This window comes from Phoxinus phoxinus, assembly GCF_949152265.1.
Source record: "Phoxinus phoxinus genome assembly, chromosome: 23".
Classification (NCBI taxonomy): Eukaryota; Metazoa; Chordata; class Actinopteri; order Cypriniformes; family Leuciscidae; genus Phoxinus; species Phoxinus phoxinus.
In genome coordinates this window covers 9280667-9302538 of record NC_136898.1, presented here as the reverse complement: position 1 = coordinate 9302538, position 21872 = coordinate 9280667, and the positions used below count along the sequence as shown (strand labels likewise).

At 43.0% G+C, this 21872-nt stretch overlaps 1 protein-coding gene across 9 annotated transcripts in view; it reads left to right on the top strand.

The window, feature by feature from the left end:
* stard13a (StAR related lipid transfer domain containing 13a) overlaps positions 1-10031 on the top strand; it is a 60421-nt gene extending 50390 nt beyond the window's left edge. For all 9 annotated transcript variants that reach the window (XM_079598982.1, XM_079598986.1, XM_079598981.1 and 6 more), the window contains 9 exons: positions 219-389; positions 1352-1511; positions 2782-2980; positions 3079-3292; positions 4003-4117; positions 4516-4761; positions 5059-5276; positions 7625-7801; positions 8552-10031. In XM_079598982.1, the coding sequence (XP_079455108.1) occupies positions 219-389; positions 1352-1511; positions 2782-2980; positions 3079-3292; positions 4003-4117; positions 4516-4761; positions 5059-5276; positions 7625-7801; positions 8552-8669 (1618 nt within the window). In that variant the 3' untranslated portion in view covers positions 8670-10031. The remainder of the gene's footprint in view (positions 1-218; positions 390-1351; positions 1512-2781; positions 2981-3078; positions 3293-4002; positions 4118-4515; positions 4762-5058; positions 5277-7624; positions 7802-8551) is intronic.
* The last annotated feature ends 11841 nt before the right edge of the window (positions 10032-21872 follow it).

The window sequence follows — 21872 nt, the reverse complement described above, 5'->3', positions numbered from 1 at the left end:
AAATGTATATCTGCGGGCAGATATAGATGAAAAATTGCTTGGATACTGATAATTGATGCATGATACAAAATCTTGTGTGACTGCCCCTTAACAAATTTTTGTTGGGGTTTGGTGTGTAAGAACACAAAACATTTTATATCATATTGCAGTGATTATTTTTATTTATACTTTAAAGAGCAGCATTAAATGGTCTTGACATGTTTTTGTTGTATTTCTAGCCTTAGATGGCCAAGCTTCAGGATGTCAAACCTCCTCAGCCAATCAGGAATCTCGCTGCAGATATCTAGCCAATCAGTTGGCCAGCTTAGCTTGCTGCAGAAATTCTCTTTACTGCGCCTCACTGCAGTCATGGAAAAATACTCCATGTCCAACAAGCACGGGTGGACTTGGTGAGTTGCCTACAAACAAATTTGGGACTGATCATTAGGATAATTCGGAAGAAAAAAAATTAGTAAGAATGTGACATCAAGTATTCAACATCATAGTGTACACTACCATTTAAAAGTTTGGGTTTGGTGATCATTTTTAAATATTTTTTTATATTTATGCTCTCCACGGCTGCATTTATTTGATCAGAAATAAGGTAAAAACAGTAATATTGTGAAATTATGACAATTTTTAAATAACTATATTTTAAATATACTAAATAAATATATTTTTTAAATATTTGATTCCTGTGATGGCAAAGCTGTATTTTCAGCATCATTACTCCAGTCTCCAGTGTCACAGGATTCTTCAGAAATCATTCTAATATGCTGATTTGGTGCTCAAGAAACATTTCTTAGTTCTATCAATGCTGGAAACAGATGATCTGCTTAATATTTTTGTGGAAACTGATGCATTTTTCAGGATTTTTTCTTTGATTAATAGAAAGTTCAAAAGAAAAAAAAAGAAGAAATAATTTGTTACATGCCTTGTCTGTACTGTCACTAATCCTTGCTGAATACAAGTATTAAGTTCTTTAAAAAAATTACTGACCCCAAACTTTTGAATGGAACTATACATAAGTCACGGGTCTTTTAAGAGTCAGTCTTGGAAAGTCCCTGTGGGGTGTCGTTGGGGTTTTCTTATCAGTTATTAGCTCTTATTGAATGACACACTGATCAAAGTGTCTCCTCAGTCAAGTGAGTCATGTGTTAAAACTCCAGAGCTTGTGGAACAGTCTTATCCAGTAAATCACAATTCTGCCCTCCAACTCTGCACTCTTCCATTCGCACTCCTTCCTGCATTACAGTATATATCAAGACTCTTATTGCAGATCCTATACACACAGACAGACTGTACCTTTATATACATACATATGGACATAAACGGATCTCCTCTTCTTAATACTGTGCATATATGTTCTTAGGTCAGTGCCAAAATTTATGAAGAGAATGAAGGGACCAGACTACAAGGATAAGGTGGTATTCGGCGTTCCTCTGATTGTCCACGTCCAGCGGTATGGACACCCTTTGCCCTTAAGCTTACAGCTCGCCCTGCGCTTTTTAAGGAGCCAGTGTTTGGACCAGGTACATGGTTTCATTCACTTTTACAAGATTGATTATAAAGTTCAGTCTAATTCAGGTCACAGTCAAAGGCTACATTCAGACTGTCAGTCCAAATACGATTTTTGTGCATTTAAGATTGAAATCCGATCAGATTTAGCAAGTGTGAACGGACAAAAATATACAAATCAGTTTCGAGCCACATTCATATGTGGTTTGAAATCATATTTAAATTGCAATTCTGGAAATCTGTTTCAGTTTGACTGCTCTGATCGGATTTCGCGTGGTTTGTCACGTAAAACGTAAACATCAGACGTTGTTATAGGAAACATGTCGAAAGTCGCTGCACAAACAAGGTTGTGGTGTTGCAAAGTGCCGGATGAGCAGAAAATGACAACAGCCTAAAATGGAGATGTTTAGAAACCAATGGAGACGACAGCACAGAATAAAGCCGCTCATACCAGCCTCCTACGGTTCTGTCATAAATATGACAACATCTGTATTGCAAACTCCTCCATGTTGCAGTTGTTGTTGGCGTATGCCTACCAACGCAATATCATTGCCATAGAAACCAATGCAGATATTACGGAAAACGAAAGAACGGCATGGACACACAAATCGGATCTGAACAGTTGCGATACACAGTGTGGACATCAATAATTTTTAGATCTGATTCCAATCGCATACACAAATAATTGGATTTGGACTGACAGTGTGAACGTAGCCTAAGATATTGCAAACTCTTGATGGTCTAGTCCAGTCACTGCTGTGTTTCTAAAGATAGAAAAGCCAAAGTTCACAAACCAAAGTCTTTGTTTTTCTTCCCTGTATGCTAATGTCTTAGTAATTCAAGATCAAATGAGATGTATTCGCTTCATTATTACTATTGCTCATATTTTGGGTTAGGTTTTGAACAAACGTTTGAGCAACAGTCATGAACAATACCTCAAATTGTGCTGTTTGTTGAGTAGATACGTGATATTTCTTTTCCAAATAATCAGCCATAAGATTTTCATCTGGTGGACGAAAAAAGACCATCAATTTACATAGCCTTTGGTTCAGTAAACCCTTGCCCTTCTAAAACCCCTGATCGCTTGGATTCCTATTGAAATGAGTGTATTTTGCCAGCAAAATTTCACCAAGCAATGGTAATGCCACTCTTTTGTCAGCCACCCAAAAAACCCAACCACTTAGCGACACCCAGGCAACCACCCACAACGCCCTAGCATTGCAAGCACCCCTCACATTTTCTTTATAAAAAGTAAAATTATTTGCTTTTCTTGTTGTGCTTCAGGTGGGACTTTTCCGCAAATCTGGAGTGAAGTCTCGTATTCAGGCTCTCAGGCAAATGTGTGAAACCTCCCCAGAAAATGTGAACTACGAGGATCAGTCCGCATATGACGTGGCGGACATGGTCAAACAGTTCTTCAGAGACCTGCCTGAGCCTCTCCTCACAAGCAAAATGGGCGAGACCATCCTCCACATATACCAGTGTAAGCATTTCCTGTCTGTTACCAGCTCATGTGCACAAATACTACATACAGTACTTTCAAATCCCTAACACTCTCTACTGTACTTCCATTCTACCCAGATGTCCCTAAAGAACAACGCTTACAGGCTGTGCAGGCAGCTATCATGCTAATGGCCGACGAAAACCGTGATGTCCTACAGACACTGCTGTGCTTCCTAAATGATGTCACTTCCTCTGTTGAGGAGAACCAGATGACCCCCATGAACCTGGCAGTGTGCCTCGCTCCTTCTCTCTTCCACCTCAACATCATGAAGAATGATAACCTGTCGCCTAGGTAACAGAGTTCTGTTTTCAGTGCATTCCAACACATGTGCTCTACTTAGAAAGGGTGAAACTTTGGTTTCATCATTGTATAGGAACTATAGGATGATATGTGTGCTTTGTCATTAGGACTCCATGGCCCTAAGGTGTCGTGAGAAGGCGTGAAGGGTTTTATTAACTCAATGTACAAACAACTCCCACATCATTGTGTCGAGTAATGCTCCCTAATGAACACAGAGCAGACACACTTCCCTGAGGGCCAGAGACAGGAGGAGGTGTGGAGGGCGTTTTAAAAGAGACGGGTAGTTTAGCTTTTCCTCAGACTTACCCAGACTGGGCGAAGGGGGGTGGGTATTAGGAGACTTCTTCATGTATAAAGTGTACCATGAGAGATGTTTAGGTAACATTTTATTTGAATGTCCCTACGTTACATGTATTTACTATAATAAGGACTATAAATTAGACATAATTACATGACTTTACAACTTCCACCTAAACCAAACCCTAAGCCTACACTAACCCTATAGTAAGTACATGTAGTTAATTAATATTACTCAGTGCTTAAATGTATAATTACACTGTAACAGGGACACATCAAAATAAAGTGTAACCAATGTTTTTCATTGGTGTAATCGTTTGTTTTATATGCCGCAGCCACAAATATTGTGGAAATATAATGGATCACATGGAAGCTAAGCACATGATGTCTTTTATTGCATTCAGGTCTATTCAGAGGAAGTATGCCACTGGGCGGCCGGACCAAAAGGACCTGAATGAGAACCTTGCGGCTACTCAGGGGCTTTCGCACATGATTGCTGAGTGCAATCAGCTGTTTGAGGTACGAGATGCGTGTTCGTCATGTTTGCAATGAGAAGTTGTTCAGTACGTAAAATTGTGTGAATTTTACGTACAAAACGTTTAGCTGATCATTGTAAGCTTTTCAGTATGGGATTCCCTGGAATACATTACCGCTTATAAGTTTGTGATCAGTACGTATTTATTTTTTTAAGAAATTAATACTTTTATTCAAGGATGCATTAAATTTGTTTAAACTTGACAGTAAAAACTTTTGCATTGTTTTTAAATAAAGGCTATCTAAATGAAAATTCAGCTTTGTCATCAAATAAATACTTTTTTTTTTTTTTACAGAAAAAAATACTGACCTCTATTTAAAAGAAATGTCAGTGTTGGAGGACAAAAGGAGACTGTTTTTTTCTTTTTATGTGGTGTGTGCAGATTCCTCAGGAGATGTTCTCTCAGTCCAGGAACTCGTACATGGAAGCTGAGCTGCTGGCGCCCTCTTTGGACGAGCTCTGTAAAAAACAGTCGCAACAGGACGAGGAAGAGGAAGAAGAGGAAGAAAGTACATATCACTCTTATCTGGAGAGCCTGATACAGAATTTGATGAAAGAGGCCAAAGACAAGACCAAAGGCTGGGTGGCCAGATCAAACATCGACAATACTGAGCTATCATTCAAAAAGGTTATTCATTCATTCATGTTGCATAGAATATGTTTTTAATATTTACTTTTGTAATAATACCCTGTATTACTTCCATAAAAATACTATACATTTAAATTTTTTATTTAAATATATTTATTAAATTCTCTCTTTAACATCTTGATTACATTTGGTGAATTATGAACGTCGGATCAAATTAGTTTGGACAAATAATGTGAATATTGAAATTATAGACAGATACATGACATGGGAAGTAGTTCGTGGTCAAAAGCCTATAACATAATTAAAAGTCTGAGGGAAGTCTGTTGTCTCGCGCAGCTGGGAGACGGGACCCCGTTGAGACGCTGGCGTGTTTCTGCGGAGGTGGAGGCTCCTCCGTCAGTGGTGCTGAACCGTATACTGCGAGAGCGCCACCTGTGGGACAGTAACCTGCTGCAGTGGAAGGTTCTGGAAACTCTGGACAAGCAGACAGAAGTGTACCAGTATGAGCTGAACAGCATGGCCCCTCACCCCAGCAGAGACTTTGTGGTGCTCAGGTGAGTACAAAAACATCATCTGATCCTGCTTGTGTGCTGTAAATCCGGCATTTTTTTTATGTATGTACATTTATAGCACTATACTTTGTATTATAGTGCCCTATTCTGACTGCCGTTATCAATCTTTCTATTTTTTCCCTATTTTTGTAAGTTGTGAAAACACGATCGTGGGGTTTTTCTTTTGTTATTTGAGCAAGTGGGAACACAAAACAATCTCTCATTCACCGCTATAGAAGTTTACCCAACTATGACGACTTCCGCTTCTTACTGCTGGATCCCCCATTATCAAATATCTGAATGAGCTTAACTGATTACACCATTAAAGCTGTAATAACGGCATGTGCTTCATTTGAGCATCTGCAGCGAGAGCTTTTCGTGCGTCATTCGGTTCTTGTGATTCTCAGAGCGCTGAGGTCGTAAAAAGATCTAGCATTGCCCTGCTGAACAGCTGGGCATTCATGGAGTATTACGGAAAGAGACTCACTGAGCACACTTCTGTTACTTCAACATAAAATGCTTTGAACTAAGCAAATTAGACCACCCAGGTCATGCCCTGAATATCACTAGCCGCGTTTCCATTACAGATTTGCGCAAATGTTTTGCGCTTTTATCTAAATATCGATACAAAACTATTGCGAAATGACGGCGTTTCCATTAACCGATGTTATGCGACTAAAACGTCCTTTTTTCTCTCGCGATAAAGTCATTCTAAAAATCACTGCAACGGACGTTGGCTTATATAATCTCACAGCCACCGCATTAGACATTATTATTATTAATGGAGGGAGACGTACGTGTTATCCAAGCATTAATGGCAGGGAAAGACCCTTATATTCCAAACGAAATATAAGGAGTTTCTGGGTGTTTCACCCTCATTTCTGCGCTGAGGTTTTGATTGTGGCATTTCTTTGAAGTTTAGAATCCAGTATTCCTATAGGCAATTATTGTTTCTTTTATGAATTTAATAAAGAACTCTGTCTCCTATTCCAAACGATCCATGTAGGCTTCTGTTGTGTCCATTCGTTTTTTCCTTTTTAAACCCGTAATTGAAAAACGAAAAATAAACGGTTGTCTTTTTAAAACGCAAAGTTGAACACCACAATTTTAATTTAAACTGGCTACACCAACTGCTGCGCAAAAAAGTAAATATCGACGAATTTTCAGATGTTTTAATGACTTTTTTCCCCTTTATTAAACATGTAAAATATTCACAAATTAATATGGAAAACTTGTCGATTTTACTGGTTTTCTAAGGCCAAATTAGAACCTGGAATTGACATTTTCCCCGCAGTGCTGAATAAGAAGAGCCATTAATATTATCAAACTATTGTTTTCTAACTCGGCTAAAAACATCTCTATCTCCGCTGTTAAGCAGATGCTCTTTTAGAGAGAAATGCACCTTTCATACAGATTACTTAATCAGAACAAAATGTATTAGCTTTCGATTCGAATTTGTTCGTTTTAAAGTGGACATTTCAAGCTTTAGCCTACATAGGCTATATTTTGTTTCAGTTCTCGCGCTCCAGTTCACGGAGATCATGAAAGCGCGCCTGATTGTTTTATTTTATTTTACAAAAGCACAACATTTTCTTGTTATTGTTTACACAAATAAAAGTAGTTACAAATAATGTATTATTATTTTCTGTATGACCAGAAATTATAGAGTAGGCTATATTAAGTTGTTTCACTGTTAATAGGAAAACGCCCGCGCCTCCGTGCCATGTAGTGCGCGCTCCACACTCCACATAAACTCTTAGATATGCGTCAAAATATTGTGTTTATTTGTGATAATCTCAGCTCTGTATTATTATTGTTGTTATGAATGACATTTGACGAATTGCTTTGTTCCTTTTTTGGATAAAAGCGTCATCTAAATATGTAGCCTAGTAATGATGATAATTATTATTATTTGCGTAGCCTACACGGACCCCAAACACACCGCGTCTTCTAAGTCAGGTGACTGTAAATGCGCAAAAACTGTTTCCATTGCAGTTTTGCGAAATACTCCTTTTTCGAATTGGCTGAAAAACCTCATGCGAGCGTAAAAACTTTTTTGCGATAAACGAGAGTTTTTGCGAAATTGACGTGTTTCCATTGAGCGTATTTTCAATTCGCAATTTCAATTTGCGCAATTTGAAGGGTAATGGAAACGCGGCTACTGTCAGATTACAGTTTAACATCATTTGACAAATACGCCGCTGTGAGGTGCAAACAGTAATCTGATCGAAGGAATATTGCATGTTATTTGATCATTAATTGCACTTGGCAGATTGACACCTACATCTCTTGTGTCAGGAACGTCACTATCGAGAGTGATTTATATTGGTGTTGTTTTCTTTTCTGTTTAGGACGTGGAGGACAGATATGCCAAAAGGGGTGTGTGTACTGGTGTCGTTGTCGATCGAGCACGAGGAAAGCCCACAGCTGGCCGGAGTGAGAGGGGTCGTTCTGGAATCACAGTATCTGCTAGAACCATGTGGCTCTGGCAAGTCCAGACTCACACATATATGCAGAGTTGATCTGAAGTAAGTGCGTTGAAGACACTACCGTTCATATGTTTGGGGTCAGAAAGATGATATTGATGATATAATGTTATAAAATATCAAATAAACGCTGTTCTTTTGAACTTTCTATTCATCAAAGAATCTTTCAAAAATGTATCAGGGTTTCCACAAAATATTATTCAAAAATGTTAACTGTTTTCAGCATTGATAATAATAAGAAATGTGCTAATGAGCATATTACATTGATTTCTGAAGGATCATGTGACACTGAAGACTGGAGTAATGATGCTGAAAATTCAGCTTTGCCATCACAGAAATAAATTACATTTTAAAATATATTGAAATAGAACGATTTTTTTTAAGTATAATAATATTTCACAATATATATATATATACGTTTTTTTATTTTTTATACATTTTTAACAAAGTTATTACAAAGCTGATTTTTGCTTTGTCATTATGGGATATGGAGTGTAGAATTAATTTTTTAATTATTATTTTAAAGCATTTTAGTGAAAGGCTGCAACATACAAAATTAAAATATGTATAATAAAATTATATATTTTAATATCACATGTGATTTGTTCTTTAATAAAACAGACATGGTTGTGATTGTCTTTAAATTGTTTGTTTTATTTGAACAGAATTATTGCTCTGGTTCATTAGAAATTCCTCGTTGTGAAGTACTTTCTCGAAGCATGTGTAATGAATGCTGTACACCGCAGTACACTTCCACCTCACTAAATGCTGTATATTTGCTTGCTGTTCCAGAGGAAAGTCTCCAGAGTGGTACAACAAAGCTTTTGGCCATCTCTGTGCTAGCGAGGCCGCTCGCATCCGCAACTCCTTCCAGGCTTTGGATCCCGAGGGCCCAGAAACCAAAATCTGAGCCGGGCTACGTGGAGTCAGGCGTGAGGGAACTGGGATATGTAGTTCAACGTCAGGACAGATAGTCACAGAGAACGAACTTCGAGAGATTCACGACGGAAGACGAGAGCCAATGGATCAGTTATTTGTGTTTCTAGCCCCCCCTAAACAACAACAAACTGCCATGTCCTGTTGGTTTAATAGACTGTGGATCATTGGGATTCATTTTAGTGTTTTACCCCTTATAGGGCATTTAATTTAGTCCGTTTATTTCATATAAATGTATGCAGCTGTTCAAAACTGCCACTTTTGAAATGGCATTTGTTGTGTTTTGGGGCATGCGATTAGAGAAGAGAAAAGATGGACAGAGAAAGTGACAGAGACAGACTCCAGCGTAGCCATAAAGCCATGCCTATAAAAAAAAGTCATAATGCTGCTTCCTGTTGTCCAGTCTTTACCACAGCAGACAGCTTTAACTAGCACCTTCAGAGCTTTGCTTACAACAAACAGATGTGGATGACAAGACACCTCATGCTAATCAAAACACAGCAGGTCTGGTTTAGTTTTACCAAGCACTTCAAATTTAGGTACCTTATTGTCTAAACATTAAACTCTGCATTTAGGTGTTTTATCCTCATTTGAATGAAGCTAGTGTTACAGTGACTATATTTTTTATCTAAGATTGTACCCTGGTGACGTATTGTTGTGAAATATTTACTGACAAGCCCATATTATTTCTAAGTTCTGTTGAAATATGTTGTTTATCGTTACATTAGTCTTTGATTTCATTCACTGTTAAGCAATAATGCATTATCGTGATACATGCACCAGTACTGTGCTCTTCTGACAATGCAATATGATTTAAGATGAAAAATCAAACAAAGTTGTAAATAATATAGGCAATGCTAATGATTGTTGCAATTATGGATTATTATTATTATTGCTGCTGCCATTGTTATATGTCGCTGTCACACTCTACAATGTCTGGGACATGAATTCATTTCACTGCTTCTGAGAAGCATGTCTATTTTATTCACAAAGCTGTACATTTGTGTGTGTTTGTGTATAAATGTGTAGATACAATTCCGGTTGTAAATTTTGTACAAAAATGAGGCTTATTGGCAGGTTTATCTGCATTTATGCTCAGTTATTTTCCTCATCATATCAATATTTTGCTTGAAATATCATTGCAAGCTGGTTTAATCAGCTGGCTTGTTCAGTGCTGTTTTGATGGGGAACTGTGTATTTGGGATTGACTTGAGCTCAGTGACAGGAGGAGGGCGATATGTTGTGGCTCCAAAGGTAGTTTTTGAACAGATAACCGGGTGGTTGAAGTTCCAATAATTTGGAAATGTGAAAAATAAAACCTCAATATAATAATGTTTTACTGTTTTCAGTATTTGTTGTGTTTGGGACATATTTTGTATTTACTGAATTTATTCTGCCTTGTTGGTCAGTCCAATAGTCGTGTCATAAATATAGCGTAACTTACTCAAAACATTAATGTAAATGGGATCTAACTAAACCGAATCGCACAGGCTGAATAAAAAGGCTAACCACCAGAGGGCAGTGTGGATGCACCACAGTAGCAGTGGTGGATGCTTGGCGTCGTGGGTGCAGGTATGTTTGAGTAATACTAACAAACAAACTTAGACATTTAGAGGTCAAAGAACTATTCAATGGCTTATGAACAACATTGCCAGTAAATAGCTGTGATTGTGTTTTCTCCTGGGTCTGCAGAACCCGAGAGAGTCTCAAGAGAACTATTGATCCACGCCATTTGAATAACACGTGTATACACAGAAGTATGAAAGTCAGAGGACACTCACTGCGGGCCATACATCATCATTAGGGAGCAAAAAAGAAGTGGCGGATCTTTTAATACAAAAGAAGGTCAGATTTCATAAACATTGTCGACCACAAGCTATTCCTTCAGGAGTGATTTCAGATGGCCTGGGTTTATTTAGCCATTTAACAAGTTTCGCACTTTAATTTAATTAAAAAGAACTGAAAGTTGTATGCGTACTTAATTGTCTACTAAAGGCTCTACGTTAAATAAGTAGAAAGTCCGAGTTTTTATGAGATTCTTAAAGCCACGGTAGCTGAGGTAAAGCTTAAAAATAGAAAACGACACACAACTGTGAGAATAACTTGTTGTTCCTCGTGTTTTAATTGTACTTTTAACAATATCTGTATAGCCTACACATGTTTTTTTCCATGCCCCCCCCCCCCCCCCTAAAAGCTCTCTCTCTCTCTCTCTCTCTCTCTCTCTCTCATATATATATATATATATATATATATATATATATATATATATATATATATATATATATATATATAGTGATACTTTCAATGGACATACTTTTCTAATATTTTGAGTGAAATTTGATTAAATATTTTATAAAATGTCCATTAAATTAGAGCATTTTTGTAAAAGTCGCGCTTGTCATCATCAATTTGTATAATATCAGTCATCCATCCCCCACCCTGCTTTCCATGTCTGCATTAGCATCGCCCATTGAAAATCCCATATGAATCAACCACTGCTCTGCAGGCATGATACAGCGCTGACGCGGTGACCATCATCATTTTATGACACCTTCATGCTGTCCAGACCTGTTTTGTTTTTTCAGTTGACATCTGACTAAATCTTTCAAAGATTCAGTGCAGATATCCACACAGCCTCAGAGGAAGCCTGGCAGATTGAATTCCAAAAAAACAAAAAGCAATCACTTTCTATAGCTCGGACAAATCCTAGCACAGCAATAAGGTCATTAATAAATAAAAGATCAAATGCGTGAATTATTGATGTTTGTGTCTGAGTGTGTGTGTGTGTGAGAGAGAAAGAGAGACTATGGGTGTTTTTGCTCTTTGGAGAGAGGATAATGTCTGGTTTGCCCTTTCAACAAAGCAAAACGTGCAAAACATTCCATAAACAGATCTATAGCTTCAATCAGATGGCTTGATTAGACATAATTCTCTTGGGAACAATTCAGGCCCGCAATTAACAATATGGAGCTACAGCCTTCAGCTAATTACTGTCTTTCTATCAGATTTTTAAAAAGAGAGAGAGAGAGAATCTTCCAGAGACATGCAGCATGACCTCACTTTCCCCTCCTGTCCTGTTTATTTCTGCTTCTCATGCTTTAGAGTTGACAGTGTGTCAATTTGGTGGCTGGATATGGTCCTAATGTAGATGTATATGCAGAGAGTGAGAGAGAGCGAGAATCAAAGATGCATACATCTAGAGAAAAAAATACATGAGTTATGCATACAGCCCCAGAGAGACAGAAAGACAAAAAAAGAGAGAAATTCAGTTGCCTTGGCTACCATTTTGTTCATGTCACTGACTTCCTCACTATCTCCTGGCCCCTCTAGCACTCTCGTCTATCGTCTTTTCTTCTTTTCTTTTGTTTCTCCTTCCATTTCCCACACAATACACTGGCTATCTGGATGACAGGATTGCAGGGGAGCTCAGCGTCTTTTTTTCTCATCAGTCGGATAAAAATCCGAATCATTTTTTTCTTTATCACTCTATTGTTATCGTTTTCTCTTCCAAACCACACAACCTGTCTTGTTTAGTTGTTCTCATTTACTTTGATTTGCTGTTGTATATATCTTATGGGATGCTTTGTTTTTCAGGTATTCATCATTTTAATATAATATCAGGTCTGAAAAGTTGATTCAATATGTATTGTTTTTCCACAACAGCAACTGTGCCAGTCTACTTTTTATGTGGCCTATTTTTCTCATTCTTCACAAGTATTTTTCACTTTTATTTTTCCCATAGGGATTTTTTTAAAAGTATTGGAAAGAATTATAAGCCATGAACCAAACCAACCAGCTATGAGGTGAATCACAACATTACAAACAAAAAAGTAGCAAAAACGTTTTTGAAAATCTGACAAAAAAGGCAAAGGTATAAGCAGTGCTGGGTTGTAATTGATGTAATCTGGATTACCTAATCAGATTACAAAAATTAAATACTTGTAATTTATTATATTGCTTTTTAAAATACTCAAAATCAGAATACTGTTACTTTTTGATTGATTACATGATTACTTAATAATCACAAAATGGGAGTAAATTAATCCAAATTAATTTCTCCCTAGTTCTTTTTTATCTTTAGAATTTTCCTTTCTCAAAAGTTTTATGGAATTGCACACACAGACCGGCCTAGTCATGTGACTAAAATTACATGGAAAACTAAGAGGCCACAGAGCATAAACAAATAAAATATTGAATCTTTTTTTTGTTAATGTAACGGTCCCCAGCTGGAGTGCCCTTGAGAGCCACCAGAGGGCACTCCACATCAGACTATTATCATTCCCTCACAAACTACATTTCCCATAACTCACTGCCCGGACTCATCATCACTGATTGCATTCACTTGTGTCTCATTACCTTGTTAGTCTCAGCCTATTTATACCATTCACTCATTCACTCACTGCAAAGTTTTGTATGTTGTTGCACTGCATTTCCGAGGGGTTTCCCTGGTTTCATGTCTCTTGGTTTTTGGATTTCTTGTTCTGTGGATTACTCTTTCGCCTCTGACCCTGCCTGTTTTGTTTGTTTGGACTGCCTACCTGTGTTTTATATTGGATTACGTGTCTGGATTGCCCCTTAATTAAAGCTGTATTTAGATCTCAACCTTCGTGTCTCGGAACAGTTCGTAACAGAAAACTTTGCCATGCACAGATCCAGCAGCCGAGCAAGACCCAGTGTGTCCCATGATAGGGTCATGGAGGCCGCGCCTGAACTATCTGGGCCGCCTGAAGGGCCGTCTCCTCCTTGGCCGCCTGAAGGGCCGTCTCCTCCTTGGCCGCCTGAAGGGCCGTCTCCTCCCTGGCCGACTGAAGGGCCTGCTCGGCCCTGGTCGCCTGCACCGCCTGCTCGGCCCTGGTCGCCTTCATCGCCTGCTCGGCCCTGGTCGCCTTCACCGCCTGCTCGGCCCTGGTCGCCTTCTCGGCCCTGGTCGCCTTCACCGCCTGCTCGGCCCTGGTCGCCTTCTCAGCCCTGGTCGCCTTCACCGCCTGCTCGGCCCTGGTCGCCTTCTCAGCCCTGGTCGCCTTCACCGCCTGCTCGGCCCTGGTCGCCTTCTCAGCCCTGGTCGCCTTCACCGCCTTCTCGGCCCTGGTCGCCTTCACCGCCTGCTCGGCCCTGGTCGCCTTCTCAGCCCTGGTCGCCTTCTCAGCCCTGGTCGCCTTCTCGGCCCTGGTCGCCTTCACCGCCTGCTCGGCCCTGGTCGCCTTCACCGCCTGCTCGGCCCTGGTCGCCTTCACCGCCTGCTCGGCCCTGGTCGCCTTCATCGCCTGCTCGGCCCTGGTCGCATTCACCGCCTGCTCGGCCCTGGTCGCCTTCTCAGCCCTGGTCGCCTTCACCGCCTGCTCGGCCCTGGTCGCCTTCTCAGCCCTGGTCGCCTTCACCGCCTGCTCGGCCCTGGTCGCCTTCTCAGCCCTGGTCGCCTTTACCGCCTGCTCGGCCCTGGTCGCCTTCTCAGCCCTGGTCGCCTTCTCAGCCCTGGTCGCCTTCTCAGCCCTGGTCGCCTTCTCAGCCCTGGTCGCCTTCACCGCCTGCTCGGCCCTGGTCGCCTTCTCAGCCCTGGTCGCCTTCACCGCCTGCTCGGCCCTGGTCGCCTTCTCAGCCCTGGTCGCCTTCTCAGCCCTGGTCGCCTTCACCGCCTGCTCGGCCCTGGTCGCCTTCTCAGCCCTGGTCGCCTTCTCAGCCCTGGTCGCCTTCTCAGCCCTGGTCGCCTTCACCGCCTGCTCGGCCCTGGTCGCCTTCACCGCCTGCTTGGCCCTGGTCGCCTTCACCGCCTGCTCGGCCCTGGTCGCCTTCTCAGCCCTGGTCGCCTTCTCAGCCCTGGTCGCCTTCACCGCCTGCTCGGCCCTGGTCGCCTTCTCAGCCCTGGTCGCCTTCTCAGCCCTGGTCGCCTTCTCAGCCCTGGTCGCCTTCACCGCCTGCTCGGCCCTGGTCGCCTTCACCGCCTGCTTGGCCCTGGTCACCTTCACCGCCTGCTCGGCCCTGTTCGCCTTCACCGCCTGCTCGGCCCTGGTCGCCTTCACCGCCTGCTTGGCCCTGGTCACCTTCACCGCCTGCTCGGCCCTGTTCGCCTTCACCGCCTGCTCGGCCCTGTTCGCCTTCACCGCCTGCTCGGCCCTGTTCGCCTTCAGCGCCTGCTCGGCCCTGGTCGCCTTCATCGCCTGCTCGGCCCTGGTCGCCTTCATCGCCTGCTCGGCCCTGGTCGCCTTCATCGCCTGCTCGGCCCTGGTCGCCTTCATCGCCTGCTCGGCCCTGTTCGCCTTCACCGCCTGCTCGGCCCTGGTCGCCTTCACCGCCTGCTCGGCCCTGGTCGCCTTCATCGCCTGCTCGGCCCTGGTCGCCTTCACCGGCTGCTCGGCCCTGTTCGCCTTCACCGCCTGCTCGGCCCTGTTCGCCTTCACCGCCTGCTCGGCCCTGGTCGCCTTCTCAGCCCTGGTCGCCTTCACCGCCTGCTCGGCCCTGTTCGCCTTCACCGCCTGCTCGGCCCTGGTCGCCTTCTCAGCCCTGGTCGCCTTCACCGCCTGCTCGGCCCTGGTCGCCTTCTCAGCCCTGGTCGCCTTCACCGCCTGCTCGGCCCTGGTCGCCTTCTCAGCCCTGGTCGCCTTCACCGCCTGCTCGGCCCTGGTCGCCTTCTCAGCCCTGGTCGCCTTCACCGCCTGCTCGGCCCTGGTCGCCTTCTCAGCCCTGGTCGCCTTCTCAGCCCTGGTCGCCTTCTCAGCCCTGGTCGCCTTCTCGGCCCTGGTCGCCTTCTCGGCCCTGGTCGCCTTCTCGGCCCTGGTCGCCTTCACCGCCTGCTCGGCCCTGGTCGCCTTCACCGCCTGCTCGGCCCTGGTCGCCTTCACCGCCTGCTCGGCCCTGGTCGCTTTCACCGCCTGCTCGGCCCTGGTCGCCTTCACCGCCTGCTCGGCCCTGGTCGCCTTCACCGCCTGCTCGGCCCTGGTCGCCTTCACCGCCTGCTCGGCCCTGGTCGCCTTCACCGCCTGCTCGGCCCTGGTCGCCTTCACCGCCTGCTCGGCCCTGGTCGCCTTCACCGCCTGCTCGGCCCTGGTCGCCTTCACCGCCTGCTCGGCCCTGGTCGCCTTCACCGCCTGCTCGGCCCTGGTCGCCTTCACCGCCTGCTCGGCCCTGGTCGCCTTCACCGCCTGCTCGGCCCTGGTCGCCTTCACCGCCTGCTCGGCCCTGGTCGCCTTCACCGCCTGCTCGGCCCTGGTCGCCTTCACCGCCTGCTCGGCCCTGGTCGCCTTCACCGCCTGCTCGGCCCTGGTCGCCTTCACCGCCTGCTCGGCCCTGGTCGCCTTCACCGCCTGCTCGGCCCTGGTCGCCTTCACCGCCTGCTCGGCCCTGGTCGCCTTCACCGCCTGCTCGGCCCTGGTCGCCTTCACCGCCTGCTCGGCCCTGGTCGCCTTCACCGCCTGCTCGGCCCTGGTCGCCTTCACCGCCTGCTCGGCCCTGGTCGCCTTCACCGCCTGCTCGGCCCTGGTCGCCTTCACCGCCTGCTCGGCCCTGGTCGCCTTCACCGCCTGCTCGCCTTCTCGGCCCTGGTCGCCTTCACCGCCTGCTCGGCCCTGGTCGCCTTCCCCGCCTGCTCGGCCCTGGTCGCCTTCCCCGCCTGCTCGGCCCTGGTCGCCTACCCCGGCTGCTCGGCCCTGGTCGCCTTCCCCGGCTGCTCGGCCCTGGTCGCCTTCACCGCCTGCTCGGCCCTGGTCGCCTTCACCGCCTGCTCGGCCCTGGTCGCCTTCACCGCCTGCTCGGCCCTGGTCGCCTTCACCGCCTGCTCGGCCCTGGTCGCCTGCTCGGCCCTGGTCGCCTTCACCGCCTGCTCGGCCCTGGTCGCCTTCACCGCCTGAGCGACCAGGCGGTGAAGAGGGCACTCCACATCAGACTATTATCACTCCCTCACAAACTATATTTCCCATAACTCACTGCCCGGAATGTGCATTCACTTGTGTCTCATTACCCTGTTAGTCTCAGCCTATTTATACCATGCTCACTCATTCACTCACTGCAAAGTTTTGTATGTTGTTGCACTGCATTTCCGAGCGTTTTCCCTGGTTTCATGTCTCTTGGTTTTTGGATTTCTTGCTTTTTCCGTGGATTACTCTTTTGCCTCTGACCCCTACCTGTTTTGTTTGTTTATTTGGACTGCCTACCTGTGTTTTGACCTATTGCCTGTATATTGGATTACGTGTCTGGATTGCCCCTCAATTAAAGCTGCATTTGGATCTCAACCATCGTGTCTCGGAGTAGTTCATAACAGTTAATGTTGTATTTTGATTATTTTTGTTTTCAAATGATTTTTATAACCCTACATAGGGAAATGCTAATGTGATTTGTATAACCCTACATAGGGAAACGCTAATGTAATGTTTAATGAACTTCATGTTGCTAAAACAAATGGAATCATTTTTCTTTCTCTCTTTTATCATTCAGTAATGGACTACAATTTGTGAATATCTACCCACACTGTGTACTTAAAGGCATAGGTCACCCAAAAATTAAAATTAATTTGTGTACGAAAAATATCCATATTTATATATTGGAATAAAATAACTATCTTCCCAGCAGATGGCCGCATGCATCGATTTGCGGTGAAAGAGTAACCCTTGAACTTGACGCACGACGTAATGACGAAAGTGGTTACCCAGCCCTGTTTGTTTGAACTGCGAGATTCGTCAAAGCTTACGCTACTCCTACATGCCGTAAGTCGATTTGCGTACGGCCGTCTGCCGGAAGCTGGTTCTTACAAAAACGCATCGCTTCAGAAGGCCTTTATTAACCCCCCAGAGCAGTGTGGAGCATTTTTATCATGGATGGATGCGCTTTGATGGCCTTCAAAAAAAATATACGACCATTCACTCCCATTATATAGCTTGGAAGAGCCAGGACATTTTTTAATATAACTCCGATTGTATTTGTCTGGAAGAAGAATGTCATATACACCTATGATGACTTCAGTGTGAGTAAATCATGGGCTAATTAAAATTTTTGAGTGAACTATCCCTTTAACGGCTTTAATGAATCGAATCGAATGATTGTTGATTGTGTAGGGTGAACTCAGGTAAATTGGGACACAGTTTGCCATTGAGATGACTGGGAAAAGATGTCTTAATTATCTTGAATTAACCCAATAAACAGAGCGTAGGGAGACATCATTCGCAGGCGGGTGCTAGAATTCTTTTGATGAGTTTTGCTTGTTTCGATTTGCAGAAAGAATTTTTTTTAGAAATGTCTTTGGAGAATCATGGGTAATGTAGATATAAGCATATACCATTGATTACAAGCCTTGTAGCTTGTACAGTACAGCACAGTATGACTGACTAACAGGTTATAAATTATTGTTAAAATAACAGTTCCCTATATGGAGAAAATAAATTAGATTTTTTTTCTGGAACCCAACTGTTAAAGTAAAGTATCCAATATGTTCTGATTGGCTGTGATTCTATTGCATATGGCAACATTTTTGCTTTCAGGTACCTTTCGCAATGATATGATTAAATTAAGCCCACAAGTTTCTGTTGGTTACTACTAGTTGCTTCTACTCAACAACAGTATCCGGTTTTCACAGTCTGGCCATAATTGTGTTGCTTCTCATTAGCATAAAGTAATACTCATCTCTTTAGCTTGTTGCTTGAAATCCTCTGATTGAAAATGAACGAGTTTGCAATTTCAAAAGTGTGAACGCATCTACATTGTGAACCGAGAAAATACATGTTGCGCACCTGTTTAGGATGCACGATTGTGGGCCAATGAGATTCAGTTGTGGGCGGGGCTATTCCATCATGCAAGAAATACAAACCAAGCATGGTGATTTTATTGAATTCAGGATTCATCTCATCTACTGGCCCATGACTCATTGTCCTGTCTCCGTTTTCACCAACTGATGGCTTTTGTTCAATAGACGCACACATTTAGCTTGCGCGCGTATGTGCGAACACACTTTTCTCTCCCATAAAAACAGTCACGCTGTCTCTCACACTGTGGCTGTGTGCTGTCAATGACGCAAGTAGCATATTAAATCATTTTCTAGGAAATGTAAAGCTATTTACTGATTGTAATACAAGCCTTAAAGCTGGCATGTGCCTTTATGGGAGACCTGATTTAAAATAATTTAAAAAAGCTTTACAGCATTAAAAAAATCATATTATATATGTATATGGAGATATGAATCTAGAATCTAAATTCTTATTCCAATAGTATGCCATGTGAAGCTTTCAGTTTAGGGATAATAGAAAATGCATTCTTGGAATCACAAGTATCTTTCATCTTCTGCCTGGTTTCTCTGATGACTGCCTTTCTCTCGGGCACACGCGCACATCCTGTGATTCACATCCACTCCAGGATGTGACCAATTACTTGGACCTCTCATCAGCAGAACCTTTTACAGATGAGCCTCATCTGTGAGTTCCTGTGATAGCAGGTACTTTAGTCCGCAGGGATGTGTGTGTGTTTCTGTGTGTGTCACATTCACTGGGTTTACAGTCTCTATTGTGTGAGGATATACGCAGCTGTCATGACTGCTCAGAGAATGTGCTTGTTATATCGCTCATAAAAATAATAAAAAATACTGTGGCGTGTACAGTGATGGGATCCAAAGGGTGCTGACTAACTCCTATATACATATACCATGGTATTTACTTGGTACTAAGATACCTTGGTATTTACCATGCAACATTTTGGTCATTTTTTGATGGTGAGGCCTGAACCCTTTTCAAGCCTTACTAGAGTAACATTGAATTATGTCATTACAAATCCATATGACGTTCTTTCTTCTGTGGAACGTAGCTGAGTTTTTGAAGAACACTGTGGCTGTTCTATATAATAACAGTAAATGAGGACTGCTGGTGTCAAGCTCTAAAATGTAAAAAAATAAAGCATTAGTAATTAGTAACTTGTGATACTACTTCTGAAGTCATACATTAGCTTTGTGTAAGGAACGTATTACAAACAATAAAAGTCAGTGTGATGTCCTTAGAAATGAAGTGACAAACCTGTGTGTGTGTGTGTGTGTGTGTGTGTGTGTGTGTGTGTGTGTGTGTGTGTGTGTGTGTGTGTGTGTGTGTGTGTGTGTGTGTGTGTGTGTGTGTGTGTGTGTGTGTGTGTGTGTGTGTGTGTGTGTGTGTGTGTGTGTGTGTGTGTGTGTGTGTGTGTGTGGTGGATGTCACTTTAGTTTAACATGCCTGTTCATTTCTCCTGCCAGTGTCAAGCATTTCACATATATGGACAGGATGAAACGGCAAAGTGACAGCGCTCCGTCCTCTCCCTCTCTCTACTCTTCCTTGCGTTGTCGTTCGTCCTTTTTTCCTCTCTCTCTTTCTCCGCCCCTGTCTGCACCTCTTTCTCCTCTAGGAAAAGAACATCTCTTTTGGTCACGGTGCATTTTCTCATCTGTTTTCTCTCTGCTTTCAGAGATGAGGCGTGTGATGCTGACAGGCTGTTAGCATTGAAGGAAGTTGCTTCTATTTAAAAGTTCTTTATGAACTTCTCTCCAAACCTGCATTCCATCTTCTTGCCATAATGCAGCATACAAAACAAATATATGATGTACGTCTGTGTCCGCACAAGCCAATTCATTTCCTGTTCACATACGAAATGGAAACGTACAATGGCAGCTGGGACCCTTCTGTTTACATGCTGTTTAACACACACACACACACACACACACACACACACACACACACACACACACACACACACACACACACACACACACACACAAAGTTATTTCCCCACTGGGACATTGCTGACCAATGATAACCAGCTATGATACCAAAACAAACGTTTTGGTGATAGATAAATAGATTCAAAAATTTTAATAAAAACATTTTGTTGCCTTACTGTAATATGCCGGGATTCATTTTATAACAAATAAATAAACATGCACATACAATTATTTCCCCTACAATTATGCCCATATTACGGTATGTGTTTAAATGACTTCATTAGCAGATCCGATTCTGATCTTCATTAAGAATTTGCTCTTGAGATGCTGTTTACATTTGCTTAGTGGTTTATTTGTTTTTATATTTGGAAATAAATTTGGCCAGGTTAAAAGCCCTTGATGCTTATATTTCTTGTTTTACAGCCTCTGGGCATTTGCATGATACATTATACAAGGATGTGTTGAACTCTGGGCCAAATTAAAATAACACCAAAAGATGCCCTGATGATTCATTCGACTAAATTGCACCACAGATGTATTATCAGTGCATTTGCCATATGCAAGGGAAACAATAACATGACTGGAGATGGGATCTTTTGTCTGTATGGCCAGGAAACAACCATCTAGAAACCACATAACAAAGCAATACATAACTTACCAGGTGTCTGGTGCACAACTCGCTTTTTCGTCAGAAAACGTAAAAAAAAAAGTTCATTATATTTGGTACGCTGAAATGGTGAGAAAGCGTTAGCCAAAAAAACAAGTGTAAAAATTTGAATGTGTAAGTCATGGACTTTAGCAGCTCTTGTGTTTTCTCCTGTTGTTTTGCTCTCGAGTCCAGTGAAGAACAGACCTGTCTGTCAAACCCACGCGCTCTACGGGAACAGGGAGATGTGGGCGAGTGGTGAACGGTGCAGCTATTTTAAACGTAAAGGCTCCTTCCTTCTATCTGAAGCGCTCTTTCATCCCTGATGTGGACATAAAGGGGCTTTTCCTCTCCTGTGACAGAAGATGTGCTGCAGAATAGCGCTATGTTTATGACATTCTCTCAGCCAACCAGTGAGAGGCCAAGTCTCAAACTTTTTCTGAACAGAACAGGAAAGCAGCTCTGCCTCACTCTTTAGAGTCTTAAAGGGATAGTGTCATCGTTTACTCACTCTCATGTAGTTCCCAACTTGTGTGACTTTCTGTCATTCGTCGAACACAAAAGGCAGAATTTTACAGACTAACAGTTACCATTTACTTCCATTCAACTTGTTTCTTCCATAAATCTCTTACTTCTCAACCCCTCCTTGTCAGTCACCTGACTCCATTCTGGTATAACTAACGGCCACTATTCACAATCTCAAAGTTTCATTCAGAAAAGCCTCAGATTGATTAACAGTGCTTCTTATTAAGTAACTTGAATTACTTTTCTGGTTTAAACAATCCCTCCAAATGATGGCAGATATTCTTGTGCAGGAAACCTGTTCAGAATCACAAGCTATAGGCTACTCTGTTTATTAAATTATAAAAGTTCATTAA